We start from the raw sequence: 15,084 nt of genomic DNA, 5'->3' as shown, positions 1-15,084 counted from the left end.
TGCCAGTGGCACTTGATGGCAACAAGTTATTTATGCCTTAGTCCTTTCTACCATGGTTATTGTGCTCTCTTTGTGCAGAAACTAGCAGAACCTGCTCTACCCTTAGGGGGAGCAACATAGGCCAAAGAAGAGAACGTTCTTTCTTGGATTGTATTTGATCAAGAAGAGGAACAGGTGGTCAGCTCTGAACTCATAAGGAATATGGTAGTAAAACATTCTTTTTGACACCCTTGTAGCAGCACCTGCCTCAGGTCAGGTCACTCCTGCCTCAGTTCCTTCTTCATTAACTTCCACAAAGAAGAATCTCCCCCTGCCTGCTCCAGCTAGCTCCACACTCACTTTCATCTCCTTTTTCTTTCCTAAAGGCTGTACTCTCTGTAAACACAGTCATGTAGTCAATGTCTTGGGTTTTTTGCAAGACCTGCTACACGGTTTAGAAGCTCGTACCAACTTTAAAACTGTGGTTGACATTGTACTGCATGTGGATTTTCCCCACAACACCACAGAAAGTTAGACACTGCAATAGGAGARCAGCTGAGGTTCTCAGTTCTGGATATTTGCTTCTGTACTCCAGGTATGAATCTGATTTCCTATGCCCTAGGTCTAGCYCACATGGTTCAGCAGAAAGGTGTGGGGAGCTCGAGGCATTGATGGTTATGGCTTGAATTGTATGTGGCGCTCCTGAGGCTTTTGATGAGATCCACAGTCACTGTCAGTCTGAAGATTTGCACAAAACAACAAGCAAATGAGGCAGCAAGGTTGACTGGCTCCTGTCTGGGGTACAAGAGATACACCAAAGGCCCCCAGGCATGTCTTCCAGGATCCTTCATATTCATCACCAATCATGAGCAAGGAAATGGGCTCCACACTGCCAAAGCACCCATCCTTCAACCCTGGGGACTGCTCTGCATCACAAGCAGCAGTCAGGTTTTTCACAGTGTTTCCTCGTGATGTCTCGAGGGTGGCTGTGGGCTGAGCAATGCCTTTATTTTAGGCCAACAGGTACTGTGCTCAGCACTGCTCTGGGAAGAATATTGCATTTCTCGGAGAAGACCAGCAGCTGAACCCATTAAGCAAAATACAGCTAAGTCCCCMCTAGATAACATGTAATGATTGCATKAATATAATCTGAAAATATGATTGGGTRGCCTTTTTCCTGTTACAAAACTCTAATTTGAGAGAGCCTTTCCCCACAGTGATTATCCCACTACAGTTCAGTAAGATGAKTCCTCACTCAGCAGGCTGAGGGTGATGGAAAAGGCAGGACTGGTCATTGCTTGGGACTGCTTCGTTCTGACAGATTACAAGGGACCGAAGGGACAGGCAGCAGAGGGGGCTGAGGTGGGGGTCTCTTGGAAAAGGAGCTGTCAGGGCAGTGAGTGGAGACAGAGCTGCAACTGATGCTGGGAGGTTGCAGGCTGCAACTAGGGCTGTGCCAAAAGCTCCCTGCCTCACGAGGCATTGCACGAGAAAATAAGGCATCCATCAGGATTTGTGAGAGAGGTCCTTTGGGAGTGCTTTTCCAGCATATTTMAAACTGTCAGTAAGTGTATGGAAAAGCTGGACTCTGTTTCCAAACTGTAGCACTCAAGTGAGGGAGRAATGCAAAATAATCTTGGAGATGTGTAGGTGGAAGTGCTCTTACACAAAAGYTGTGACTCACCATCCCATAACTAAGAATATCTAATTTCATGCCTGAGGATTCAGATGAAAAAGCTGCACAGCAGCACTCTCTGAAGAGCTAAGAGGAAACTCACAATTGACCTACTTCRTTCACTCTGTTCTTTTCTAGGCAGATATTAAGAAAGTGAGGAAAAATTCATACTAACAGGAAGCCATAGACCAAAATACTTCCATTGCACTATAGGATAGACACCCACACACAGAGACGACTTCTTCTGTGTTACCAGACAAAAACTGCAGTGGGCACCAGACCCTGGAAACCAGAACTCATCTATACCACAGTTATTGAACTGCCAAGTTATCACTCCTGGAGTTCTCTTCTTGCACCTTTAAGATGCACTCCTTCATGTAAGCGCTTCAAAAGGAAGGTGGGCTGCTTTTCCCTGCAGCCTGTGCTAAAGCCCAGTGCCTGAGAGCACTTGGTGCATTCTCTTGAGAGCCACAGGCTTGAATTTGAGCAAGGAAATGGGATACAGGCCTTTCACCTCCTGAGCCACATGAATTTCTGCACTGAAGAAGTTAAGTACCATGTTCAATTTTAAAATCAAACTCATTGTGATGGAATTTTTCAGGAGCCCTATTCGAACACCTTTCACAAGGTCTGCTTTGAATCGATTCACTAGATGTTCTTCAGGAATTTGCACATCATTATTTTAGTGTGTCTTCTCTTTTCCATATATATATATAATTCTGTGCATTAAACATGTTATTCACTGACTCTCCATTACATATATATATATATAAAAGTACATTACAAATGTTAATTTGCTAAATCTCATGCAGAATCCCTCTGAGGAAGACATCACTTATGTTAAACCAGCAAATTATCAGTAATSTCTCCCTATTAGCCAGAAAGGAGTTTTATTTTTTTTCCCCTAAACATTCCAAGGTAATGTTTAACTGTGATTTCCATGATTTAAACWGCACTTTACAAAACCTTTCCTCATTTTTCAAAGCATGGAGAGGGCTCTGTCTCTCAGATTTGCATCTCAGAACATCCAAATTCACCACACAGCAACATGGGAAAAGGAAAACACATTTTTTGGAAGTCCACTGCGACAGTGTTCCCACCTCAGTAACTTCAGTGGGATGTTTTTGACCATTTTCTTTCTATTCTTTGAAACTTTGAGATAAATAATTTGATTTATTCCCATGTAAAAGGCAGCCTTCTTACACGGTTTTGTAACCTGTTCCTGCAGACACCATGTATACAAAATTCTCTTTGGAGTTATTTGAGAACTTAACACAGACTTGTCCAGAGAGGTGGTGGACCCCCCCATCTTGGAGATATCCTAAAGGCATCTAGATGTGGACTCGGACAACCAGCTGTGGATGTTCTGTTTGTGCAGGGGAGATGGACCCACCTCAACCCTATTGTCATCATCATCAGAATGCATATGRATGCAGGAATACCAGGGCATGTGTGCACATCAATGAAACAAAATGTTATTCATATCCAGTGAGTTTAAGGTAAAATTTACTCYTATTCTGGATTCAGATAATATTTACAATTCAAGAAGCCTACTGGCAGAGCATCTGATTCATAGGTTCTAAATACAACTGGCTGCAGTGATTATTTTGAAGTACAAACTAGCTGTCAAAGGAATAAGAAAGCATCTGGGAGAAAAATACAATTGCTGCTGTTCATCCAGGTGTTCCTCACAGAAAATGGCTTCTTTTTAAGGTGAACAGAGTTTGCCAAAGAAAACAATCGTGTTGGTAGGATTGTGTCTAATAAAGAATAAGAAAGGGTGATTAGCCATGAACACCTCAATGAGAGGCAGGGACCTCCTCACAATGGAAGCTCCTGTGCCAGCTGCCGCCACGGTGCCTTCCTCATTGACCTCCACATACGCCTTATGGACAACRTTGGACAGCACCAAAGATTTGGCAAATGTCATTGCAGAAAGGTCAACTTTTGATTCATTGAAGATGTCAGTCATCCCCATCTCCTGTAAAACCTCGTTGAGGTTAAAGGTGCCCTCCAACTTGAATCGCGGGAGGTAAACCTCCACTGTTGACTCAAACATGTTCTCTGAAGAGGCCCACAGCATTAGATTTTCATAGGTGATTCTGCTTTCGATCTGAAAGATGGGAGGGAAAAGGAGATTAAAATAGTTGGGAAGCTTTGAAAAAATTAGACCTTTACCCAGTGTTGATTCAGACAACTGACTTTCACCCCTAGTCCATGACATGCACTGCCTTACCTGCTCCAGGCCACTGACAGATCCATCATCCACRTTACTTGGCAGCAGGATGACCATGCTCAGCACCTTCTGAGCATAAGGGAGTTCAAGGACCTGAGCAYCCACCTCCTCAATGTAGCCCAGTTTAAATTTGCCCTTCTGATACATCATCTGCACAGGTTTCTTTCTGTTCTGTTGAAAAGAAAATGGTGCAGTCAGTTAGGCAACACAGCTCTTACCAACACCTCTACCCCACAAGGGGAGGCAAGTTAAGTTCCCAACACACTCATACCTTACTCATAGGGCAGCTCAGCACTATTATGCTTGCTGCAATGCTCACAGTACCTGGGGTGAATAATGTTAAGATTTACAGAATGCAGATGTACCTGATTCAGTTTAAAATCTCTCTGGACTGTTTTTTCTTCCTCAAACTTGTGTTCCCAGGATGCTTTGAAGTAGATTACGTTCACCAGCACCAGCAATGCATGCACATCAATCACACCAGGGGCAAAGAGTTCCTTGATTTTACCTAAAGGGAATTTTGAAACATGTAAGTATCTGTTAGCTGTCATTAAGACACGGGACTGAGACTCAATTACTGGTTTGGGAACTTAGTTTTGGAAAAATTTAGAAATACAGATCTTGGTTTATTCGAAGGAAAAAAAAACAGTGTGAGTAACCAAATTGTAGGTCCTTCTGCACTGTTACGAGACAGGGAGGATGGGGGAACTGGGGATCACCAAATTAACCCCTGCTAWTCTGAATCTGCATTTGTGGCTGTTTGCAGGAGCATTTTGTCTGGTTAATCCTTGTAGGTATTACTGCAATTATCAGGCCAGACATAAGAGTGGGAATACAAAAGTATTTGACACAAATACATCTTTAATTTAGAAATAATTTAGCTGATAATTTACTCTAATATTTCAAGAGTGGGTGGGAAGGCAAATGTCTTTAATCAGCATAAGAGTGAACACACAGGAATGTGAAAGCTTCTTTGCTTTTACTACCCTGCAATTTCACTGGTTCAACTAGGGTAGAAAGGCAGGGATAGAAAGGCTACAGTTTTGCTTTGCTTTACCTTGCGTCTCACTTTCAACCCAAGCATTAATTTTTCTTCTTGCAGCTTCAACAGCACCATGGAAGTTCACTGTTTGCAGCATTGCTCCATACAGTTCCTTGGTACACATTAGAAATTGCTRTAAAGCAAAATAAAGATCATAAATTAGCCAAATCTATTAAGCACTTATTGCCCTTTGAAATAAATCATGGTTCAACAGTATTTTAGAAATAATGAGGGACCTGCTGAATCCAAAATTTCATTTTGAAAACATCAACTATATGATGTTTATGCAGAGAATCTTTGAAGGAGAGATAATTGTTCTATTGCATAGGGCAAAAAGTAAAAAGAAAACCAGAAGAAAGGGTCTTATCATGGAAAACTGTATAACTGAGGTCCAGATAAAAAAATACAACGAAATAGAAAAAATGTAAAATGAGTTGTTTGATGCTTAAGTATCCAAATAATTGGCAGAAATAATTGACTGGAAAGCAGAGACGTGTCTAGCAAGTTAGCCATACCAAGTAGTCTCAAGACCATCCTGTCATTCAGTAGGAAAGGAGTGAGGAATTCAGCACAGCAGCTCTGTGCAGGAACCTGTACAGCACTCCAGGAGATAAACTCTCTCCAAGCTTACTGCTGCCTGAGTTGTGCCATTTGCAAGGCCTTAAGTAGGTAGATTATAGGCAGATTGAATAGGGAATTTTTGGCCGTAGGTTCACCTCTGGCTGAGAGTTCATATATGCCAAAAGTGAACAAAGTCTCTGTTTTCACTATATAGTCATTGATATACACAGGGTGGTTTGTTTGTGGGGGTTTTTTTAAATAAAAGAATGGAAAGTTGACACTCTTGTCTCTTTCCCATCAGCCCCAAGAGCTATAGCACTTCTTGTGCTCCAACACACACACAAGGGGGACAGCAATGAGACTCACAGTTACAGGGAAGGCTCAGCAGGTCAGGGCCACAGCAGTTAGCAGACACAGGGGACTTACCTGCTGGAGTTCAAATCCTTGTTGTATGAAGAGATTGCTGGCCAACGTTAAAACGTATTTTTCACCAAGGTTTTGTAGTTGKAAAAGCAGCTCCTGGAATGCTTTATGGTTAAGGTCTCCATCCTTGGCACACTGGAAGCATAACAAACAAATTAAAATGATTCCTCTGAATAGCTTCAGCTGTTAATTTGCTTAATAATCTTAATCAGATTATGCTATAAGGCTAACYCTATTGTACTGATTTTTAAATTCAACTAGTCCATGATTTTTAGCCTGATCCTCCTTCAGATGAAATCATTGAAGGCTTTGGTTTTGAGTTACTGGAAGATTTGAATCTTCATAAAATAACACCTCGTGTCAGGAGTTTCCTAGAGGATTAGGCAGACTCTGAGCCTGTGATCCTGACTCCCTCCAGTGGCAAATCCTAGTGCTTTACCTGCACTAACCCACCACTCAGTGAAGGCAGGGGTCCCCACGTAAGAAGGACGCACCTCTGAGAAGGAAGGCAGACTCTCCAGACTTTCTTCTGGTTCCATTTCTGGGGCTGCACTCTCATGATCATGTCCAAGGCTCGTTCTTTCTGCAGCTTGTCTGACATGGAGCACCTGCAGTTGAGGATGTCAAGTTATGGCAATTGTAACCAGGATAAAACCATATTCCTTGTTTAAAAACTTTGTTGGGCTGTATTGAATAAGTGGTGTATGTTMATGAAAGATGTTTTTTCAGCTTCACTCATCAGCTGAAATGATAGACTTGAAATTGTTCAAGTCTGAACYATGTTCAGACTCACATTTCTATATTAACACACCAAGAAGAACTTGTGCTTAATCCCTCAAAAGTTACTCTTCACTACCAAAAAATGTTTGATTTGTGTTTTCATTACTAGTTACCTTAAATTTCAAAATGAAAAGTTGCCCCAAGCAAAGATATAAAAATAATTTTCTGTGTAAGCATCAAAACTGGTTTCTTGCAATCATTCTTAAGCATCAGCTTAAGAAATAGATCAAAACYACAGTGTTCTTAATGGAAACCAGTCCTTGTTTCTAAAGTGCAAATATCTCAYTGAAAAAATTTCAGGAGCCTCTCTATTATAATAATTTTGCATCATACATAGACTTACACTCTTTTTACTGAGGATACTGATATTGAGCAATTCCCATTGTTTTCCTAAAATAAGAAGGAGTTCCTGTCTAAAGGATTGATGTGGCATGGTTATGGTAGCCAGGGGGCTGCAGCAGTGGTCTCTCTGTGCAAAGAGAACAGACTGTACATCAAACAGGGCTGATTCCAGACAGCTCCAAAATGTCAAGTCTGTTTTACCATGACAGTAATTGGCAAGTGATGTCCCTGTCCTTATCTTGACCCACAGCTTTTTCATYTTATTTTCTCTCCCTGTCCTTGTTGAAGAGGGCAAATGAGGATGTCTGGGCGGGCACCTGGCAGCCGCAGCAAAGACCAACCCACCACACCCTGGTAAGAATCTCTGYCTTGGGATTACTGCTCTTTTACCCCTCATGGGCTCAAAAGAGAAAAGAGAAGAATGGCTGTAGAAAGTAGAACGGACACTGCAGGGAGTAAAGGCTCAGTGATTGGAACAGTGGTGGTTCTTCACCTCTCCTTGCCCACRTGGGTCTCTGTGGGGTGAGACATTTTGACACTTTAATGTCATAAGGGAAAGTAGCTAATGTTTCCAGCCACCCAGGTGCAACAACTTGAGTTTCTGCAGCTCTCCCCACTGCCCACCCAGACTCCCACTTTCAGTATCCTCATAGCAGCCACAAGAGGAAATTCCTCTCATAATTCTGAAACAAAGTCTGATATTCTGACAGCAGTCTGGGGGAAAGCCAGAGTGCCCCACCGTGCTGCTTAGCCAGCCCTTGCTTCGTAGCCTTTCATGGGGTCATGATGAGACTCTCACCAGCAGATGGCGAGGTGAAGGCAGCAGCTGTGCCTGCCTGGGTTCGGGTTCCCTGAGGGACACACACGGGTGTCGCACTGGGATGCCCAACATCTCCAGTAAGGGAACAGCAAGCAGTGTGGAAGCACCTCACCATGGTGCATTCCTACTCACCTTTTCTATCTGAACAGCAGTGTTGTTTTTTGCACCAAGGCGGATCAGGGCCAGGGCAGCAGAGATGCTCATTGGAGAGAAGACAATATTTGTATCCTCTGCACTTCTGTTRAGCTTTTTGTAGAGGTCAAGGCAAAACTCAGTAACCGCTCTAGAAATGGAGTCCATCATGAAGCAGCTGCTGATTGGGAGCACAAAAGAATGAAGACATTTAATGCAACTGGCCTCGCTGGACCACACTGTGAAACATCTGTCTGCCCTGAGATTGTCTCGTAGCTGGTCGCTGAACATAACAGATGTTTTCTAAATTCTGAGAGTTTTAATCAGCCTTGCACAGATCTGTCAGTCTGTGATGCACAGCAAGAGCCAGGACTCAAAGGGTCTGCAAAAGGGACCCACGCTCACAGCATATGTAAATCCCTCAGAAAGGAGCCTTTTTCTGTCTCCTCCCATTCTGTGTCKTATTTCAACTCATGCTATTGAAATTAGACAGGTATGGATTAACCTTTGCCTTCTCCCAACTGGTTTGATGCAGTTGCATCAACTCCTCCCTATTTAACAACCTAAGATTAGTGACAGACTTGGTGACAGAAACCAAGCCTGCACATAACCATGTGTGATAACCAGAGCTGGGGTAAGGGGGTTTCAAACAACAGGTTTATAAAAACAAAATCACTATTAATTAAATGTTTTCATACAGGAAATAGGGTCATTAACAGCTATGGAGACTGAACTACATACAGAAAAATTAAGAGTTTGAAATACACTTCTTCACTCCTCAAGGGTTTTTCAGGAGTCACAGACACAGGCAGGATGCACAGTTTAAAATTCCGAACAAAGTAATAGCTCAAGAGCCCTGAAAAGAAGTCTGTAAATCCTTCTCAGTGATATGACAAGATCTGTGTCAGTTTCTACTTTTATATTAGAAACATTACAGTCTGATACCTCTCCTGTGGGTCATTTACATTCAATCCAAAGCCCTAAGAACAAGTTGGGACCAAGGTCAGCCTGATCATTGCAAAGATGAGGCCATGTGAAAAAAAAAGGGATTAGAAACTCCTTTCCTGAATCTTAGGTGTTGTAATGGTGTTGTGTGGATACCAGTGGGATCACACAAATGTTTCTGGAATCATTTAAAAAAAAAAAAAAAAAAAAAAAAAACCAAAACAAACACAACAGTATCTAACACATATTTTGGACGAATAACACTGGTCTATGTTCCAGAAAGATTATTAATTTAGGGGAAAGTACACAGCCACAGTATGGACACAAGTCCTTCATGTCTCCCATGACACAGATCTGCGTGTCTCTACCTTTCAGCCTGCRCTGGGACCAGCAAGGGTCAGGTCCAGGAAAAGTTGCCAGAGCTCCTCTCTGTTGAGTGCCCAGCCAAGAGGTTCTCCCCAGTGCCCACAGATGGCCARGCACAGCAAGCACCCTTCATCAGCCCTCGAGTTGCAGCCTGCAAAGTGAAGTGACACGAGGAGCTCCAGGCTGTGTCACCAGAGGTGAAGGGTGGGAAGAGGCTGGTGCAAAGCTGAACTTCAGGATCTTTTATCARCAGGGCACTTGTACAGTCCTGGGCTGTCAGTGCCCCTTTGAAATTTGTCTGCAGCCCTCTGGGGAAGGGGTTKCCTTGTGCTGGGGACCTCCAAGATATTCCAAAACTCTCCTGTCACCTGGCTCTCCCACCGAGGCCCCAGTTCTTCTACCACAGCCCTTCACAGAGAGCCTGACTTACAAAGAGATTTCTTTATTCAAAGAGCAATTCAAAATGCCTTGCAGTGTTSTCAAGATGCAGAGTGCATGCTATCTCCAGCTCAGCCATGAGCCAGGCATGGCTTTGCCTGCAAAGCTCAGGTGCCAGAAGTTACCAGGGCATTGGGAGCTGAAATGGCTCAGCCAAGATGCAGCATTTTTCTGTGAAACCATCTTAGCCTGCAGCAAGTGCTAGGCAATGGGAAAAACTCAGCCAACAGGAAAACAGACTGAGCTTAAAGCAGATTGCTGCAGAGACTTGGAAGACATGAAAAAGTAAAGTTTCTGAATATGTGAAGGTATGACATGTGGCAAATGCAGACATTTCTTGCTATTTGACTAACTCGAAAAGCACAGCAATAATCCATGCTTTATCCTGTTTCTGAATGATGCTCTGGGGAAAGAACCTGTGATGCTGAAAGAAAAGTTCATGGATGTTCATGTCTCTCATGTGAGACTTTTGTTTYACCCTGACGTCCAGAAGTACTTCACATAAAGACCTAATTCAAATAGACAAAACAGTGAGAAATATACAAAGGGTTCTTTGCAGACAGAAAAATTAAAGATGAGTTTTATGTCATAAATTCTGAACACAGCTGTTTTAGCTCTGTTGTGTCTTTATATGTGATATCATTTTCATTTTCCTTTTAGTAATGCAGTTATCCTACCACAAGATATTGCACTAAATTTTTCTCTTTTCTTCCACCTTTGTATTCTACTATCCACAACCTCCTGGAAAACAAAACTCAGTGCATCTTCAGTGCTGAAGTCTGTGAAGCTACACTTCCCCATCTCTTGGAAGATCTGAAATGGAGCTGTGAAATCAGTCACGGTAMATGTAGGGCATGAGGCATTTTGTAGGTGTGTCCCAACTTCAAAACGAGTGAAGGAGAATAAAAAGAGTTAATAAAGTTACTCAGTGGGAGGGAGGCACCTCCACCCCACCCTGCAGGGAAAGGGCTGGGAGCCAAGAAAGGAGGGAGAGCCCAGATCTGGGAACAGGTTTTAGAAGTGAGTGACTGGCACACTGAGGTGGCCACTCCTTTAGCAAAAGCAACAGGCTGTCACCAGGGAGACATCCAGGTGCAAACACTACAGCCAGCTCCATGGTTTTGTGAGTGGGAACTGCATGGAGAGCTGCCCCAGAAATCCAGAGGAGGGGAGGGCAGGTGTGGGCTAGTGGAGGAACTTTCTTACTGCATAGTAAAAGGATTTAGTGAACTTTCTTAGTCTAAAATGGGGTGGGAACAAGTGTGTGAATGATTCCAGACCATAAAGCCTCCTGTGTAATCTGTAATAGCTCAATCAGACTGGAACTACTGCAAGGACCATGGTGCTGGGAGAACATCTAATTGGTGGACAGCAAATGGTAATGTCACTTTTAAATAATCTTGGAGTGGTAAGGAGGGATGACACAGGATCAAAAGAAGTGTTCCAGGAAGTTCCTAGCTGCTGTTCCTCACTAGCCAAAGCACATACACTGGGTATTATTAATAGTGCAGAGCCCCTGATGACAGGAGAACCTTTGCATGGTGGTTCAGCAGCTTTTGACATAGTCTGGAAAATGAAATTACTGGCAATGCAGTATTTGAGCAAGAAGCTACCCAGGAAAACAGCTTCCTTCAGAAGAAACCACTGCATACTACAGACCTCATAAAAATTACAAACTGCCTCCATGGCTGTGTGAAATTACAAACACTCCTTTTCTATAACTATTCATGATCTGTTCTCTGTTTATCGGTTTTTTTTTTTGGCTAAGGGTAGATGAAATCAAAATAAAAACTATCAAAGGATAAAAATACCTGTGCTGAAAGCTGTCATAATTAATAGTTGTATTAGATTATATTATTAAGTCAACAGGAGGAGGCAGTAAATAGGGCGGAGAGGGTAAGAGAGCTRTAGCCTTGGTGTTAATTCTGTATTTCATACAAGTTAAATAAGAAGGAACCTGTTTTGCCTGATGCCACATGATAATTTCCATTGCATGTTTTATTTATTTTATCTGCGTCCCATTAAAGTGCCTTAATACATTCCTTTCTTGTACAAAGAGGAAAACAGAATTGGCAGAAATTACATGGTCTATCCTAGAAAAAGACAACATGACAGTGCTGTCTTCTCACATGAAAATTGGTAGAAGTGGCTTTCTTATTTTTCATGACCATTTGTACAAAAATACATTTCCAAGTGTTTCTGTGATGATTTGGAGTGAAAGGGACAAACAGCTCATAAGAAAAAATAAACTTYCTATAACAGAAATTCTTATCATCCCTAAGTGGCACAACATATGCTTTAAATTAAAAACCAATACATTTCAGTACAAAACAGCTTTTCGAGCAAAATGGTGCCAAGTTCATTTTCCAAACAACCTAGACTCTCAGGATGCTACTTTTATGCCAGAACGCTTTTTCCTGATTGCTTTTGTTAGTTTGCATCAGTCYCTCTGGTATCTTCTATATTTCTTCCTAGGCCAGTTATTTCTGCATAAACTGACWTGGATGTGCATTGGCCTGCTACAGGCTGTGCAGTGGCAAATTATTTGCTGTGCCTGTGTGCAGCTGCACAGGCTCCTCTGCAAGCTTCTAAACATCATTACCCAACCCAGGAGTGAATATTTTAATAGCAAAGWCTAGCAGCCCCACTAACAAAACAAAATCTGAATACCACTCCACCCTTCCGATTTTATAGTGTCATTGTTTAAGAACATAAACAACTTCCCTGGCAGTGGGTATCAGTGTGAAGGGGAAATGCCTAAGAAACCAGTCAAATAATTGCATTCCCTCTCTCTCTTCTAAAGAAMATTTCAAGGCTCTTTTGTTTRTGCCATGRAAACATGARTAAAGAAGGAAAATTAACCTGTATCTCTCATCCAGGGTCAGTTTTCCCAGGTCATCAGCACTCTCACTTTTTATGKAGTGAGTAGAGGTGCTCTGAAAGACCCTGTCCTTCAGTCCTTCTGGAGACACAGGCAGAAAAGCATCTACTTTCTAGACACTGAGCTCATCAGTCTTGTGGCAATTAGACCTTACTGGGTGGACAGAGAGGTTCTGGGCAAATTTCAGATTCAAAAGCCTGTGAAATTAAGGCAAGAATCCTTGGATGTGTCCCTAAAATCCTCATTCATGTCCCACTGAAGACCAGCTCCCTTTGTGTGAGCTCTTGAGCCACCTGAATTTTAGCAGTGCATTCTGCTGCCTGCAGCCTGTAAAGGTATCTCCCTCTCTGCCCAATATGTAAAAGTGATGCTTACTTTACTAACCTGTAGACTACTTTGGATCAGTTAAAAACAAAAACCACAGTTATTTTGGAAAAATAAACCAACAAAACAACATAATTTTTTTACCTTCTTGCCTGAAGAGGTTAAATGAAGAAGACAACAGCTGAGTACTGGAGCACGTTCCTGTTAATACTGTGTTAAAAAAATCTGCAACTCTCTTGTGGGAGAGTTCAGACTCTTCCCAATGATTGCTGATAGCAGCATGTTGCAGTTTAATGCAAATGCCATCAACATGAAGTTTCCCCACAGAAGAATGGGAACCTATATCTAGCAATATGCTATTAGCATTTCTCCCAAGCTGCCCAACAAGTTTGGCAGGCAATATCTGCTGGCAACATCTCCTGATTGCAATGCCAAGTCACCCTCAGCTGGAAACCTGGTCATTAACCCTGGAGACCCATGGCTGCACTGCTGTGCATAGTCCCTTTCAGATTTTGATGGGGTCTGGCCTGGACACAAGTGTGTGCAGGGCTCATGCCAAGATTGTTTGGAGCTGAGTTTGCTTGCAGAGACAGAGCAAATGAAGGGAAATGCATGAGCCTTTTGTTGCCTACAGCCATCTCTCCCTCTCGGGTAAGGAGTTGACTTTATRTGCATGGAAGGAGCTTAATTAGAGAAGGGAAGAAGTATTTCCTTGAACTGCAGCAGGAATCCTCAGCCAGGAGGTATTCTTTTAAATCCCTAGAATTAAAAGAAGGCCAGGAATGGCTGATCACACAGGTTAAGTCTCTGGCATAAAGTAAGAAGGGAGTAAAGAGATGGGAAGCACAGAGCTCCACAAGCAGGGTGTTTGATCCCCCCTAATCAGCACCAGTGAGCTCAGGTGCAGCACTGGGTTTTGGCAGCTGGACTCAGAGAGTAACCTAGGGCTAGGTTACTCTAGCCCAATCAAGGGTAACCTAGGGCTCCGTGTGGCTTTGCAACCCTGAAAATTTTACCTCTTTCCTTTCTCACCTCTTCTTTCTTCCTACAAAACACAAAACTGGCTTTGGATTTATACAATACTTATGGGATCAAACATGATAAGTAGAAAAGAAGAAGAAGGTCCCCCAGCATCATCTGCCCCTCCCACACTTTCCTTCTAATGCTGAAGCTGGACCACCCTCTTCTTCAGGTGCAGCACTGTCCAGCTTTGCTGTTCCCTGCTCCTCTGCCAAGGTCTCAGCTCATCTGGCCAAACTCCAGTGTTCCAGTCCCATCTGAAAACAGGAATTCATAAGCAATGCAAGATACAAGGATAAAATGACCATTCGCATTACCTTGGTTTTTTCTTTGCTTTTTTGCTTCCATTTGCCATTCACTTCCTTGTTTCTGTTTTTTCTTCCTGCAGGTTTCTGCAGTGCTCCTTAGTCTTCCTCCTCAGTTCTTTCTCTTTTTTTTTAAATTTATTTCTTTATGAATGTTGCCATGTATCTTCTGATGCTTTTCTACTCCAAGCTTCTTTTCAGTGACAGCCTAAGTATTTTTGAGTATCTTGCAAAACTTTCCTTCTTCCAGTCTCTGTGTTTTCTCCCTCCCTCCTCACTGACATCATTCCTCCACTAATTTATTTTGCTTGCTCTGTCATATAGTCCCTCAGAACTTCCTTGACATCAGCTTAACTGCTTTGCCTCAGGAAATGTCAATGTATGTGCAAATTCTCTTTTCTAGGCCCTTAGGACAGTATATTCAGAAAAAATGTACTGCTTTTCCAGTGGGGCCAATTTGCCCTAAGTTGCATTTTTCAAGTTTCAGAACTTCCCRCAGACAACTTTTGCTACCACAGAACTTTAAGATGTGTCCCTTCTCCTCAACCAAACGCTGGGATTAAGGAGCAGGCAATGACTGTGCAGATGAGCAGATGATGAGGTGAGCAGGAACACAACACTGCAGTTTGCAACTGCCTGCCAACGCCAGCCACAGCTCACTGTTTGCCATCGGGGGCATCATCCGTCACTGGATAGTAATGCCCTGATGAAAGGGAGGTGGGGCACCCTGTCAATCTGAGCAAGTCCTCCGCTGTGCTCACTCTCTCCAGTGTAACCAACACTTTCCAGCACGTAAGAGTTCCTACACACCGACT

The 15,084-nt window shown here is 42.8% G+C and overlaps 1 protein-coding gene across 2 annotated transcripts; it reads right to left on the bottom strand.

Moving 5' to 3' along the window:
• Positions 1–467: 467 nt before the first annotated feature.
• On the bottom strand, positions 468–13,262 carry LOC130577649 (serpin B12-like). 2 transcript variants are annotated; one of them, XM_057373153.1, is made up of 8 exons: positions 13,089–13,262; positions 7,991–8,171; positions 6,411–6,524; positions 5,920–6,051; positions 4,948–5,065; positions 4,256–4,398; positions 3,891–4,061; positions 468–3,767 (listed from the first exon to the last, which is right to left on the bottom strand). In XM_057373153.1, the coding sequence occupies exons 2-8, from the start codon at positions 8,159–8,161 to the stop codon at positions 3,363–3,365; spliced, it is 1,254 nt and encodes a 417-aa protein (XP_057229136.1). In that variant the 5' UTR covers positions 8,162–8,171; positions 13,089–13,262; the 3' UTR covers positions 468–3,362. The 2 variants fall into 2 exon arrangements, with proteins under 2 accessions (XP_057229136.1, XP_057229137.1); XM_057373154.1 differs by having other exon boundaries at positions 7,991–8,168.
• Positions 13,263–15,084: the final 1,822 nt, after the last annotated feature.

Source organism: Malurus melanocephalus, unplaced genomic scaffold (genome assembly GCF_030028575.1).
Source record: "Malurus melanocephalus ecotype Western Australia unplaced genomic scaffold, MMel_1.1 scaffold_187, whole genome shotgun sequence".
NCBI lineage: Eukaryota > Metazoa > Chordata > Aves > Passeriformes > Maluridae > Malurus > Malurus melanocephalus.
The sequence above is the reverse complement of the archived record's forward strand: the minus strand, read 5'-3'. Positions and strand labels throughout refer to the sequence as shown.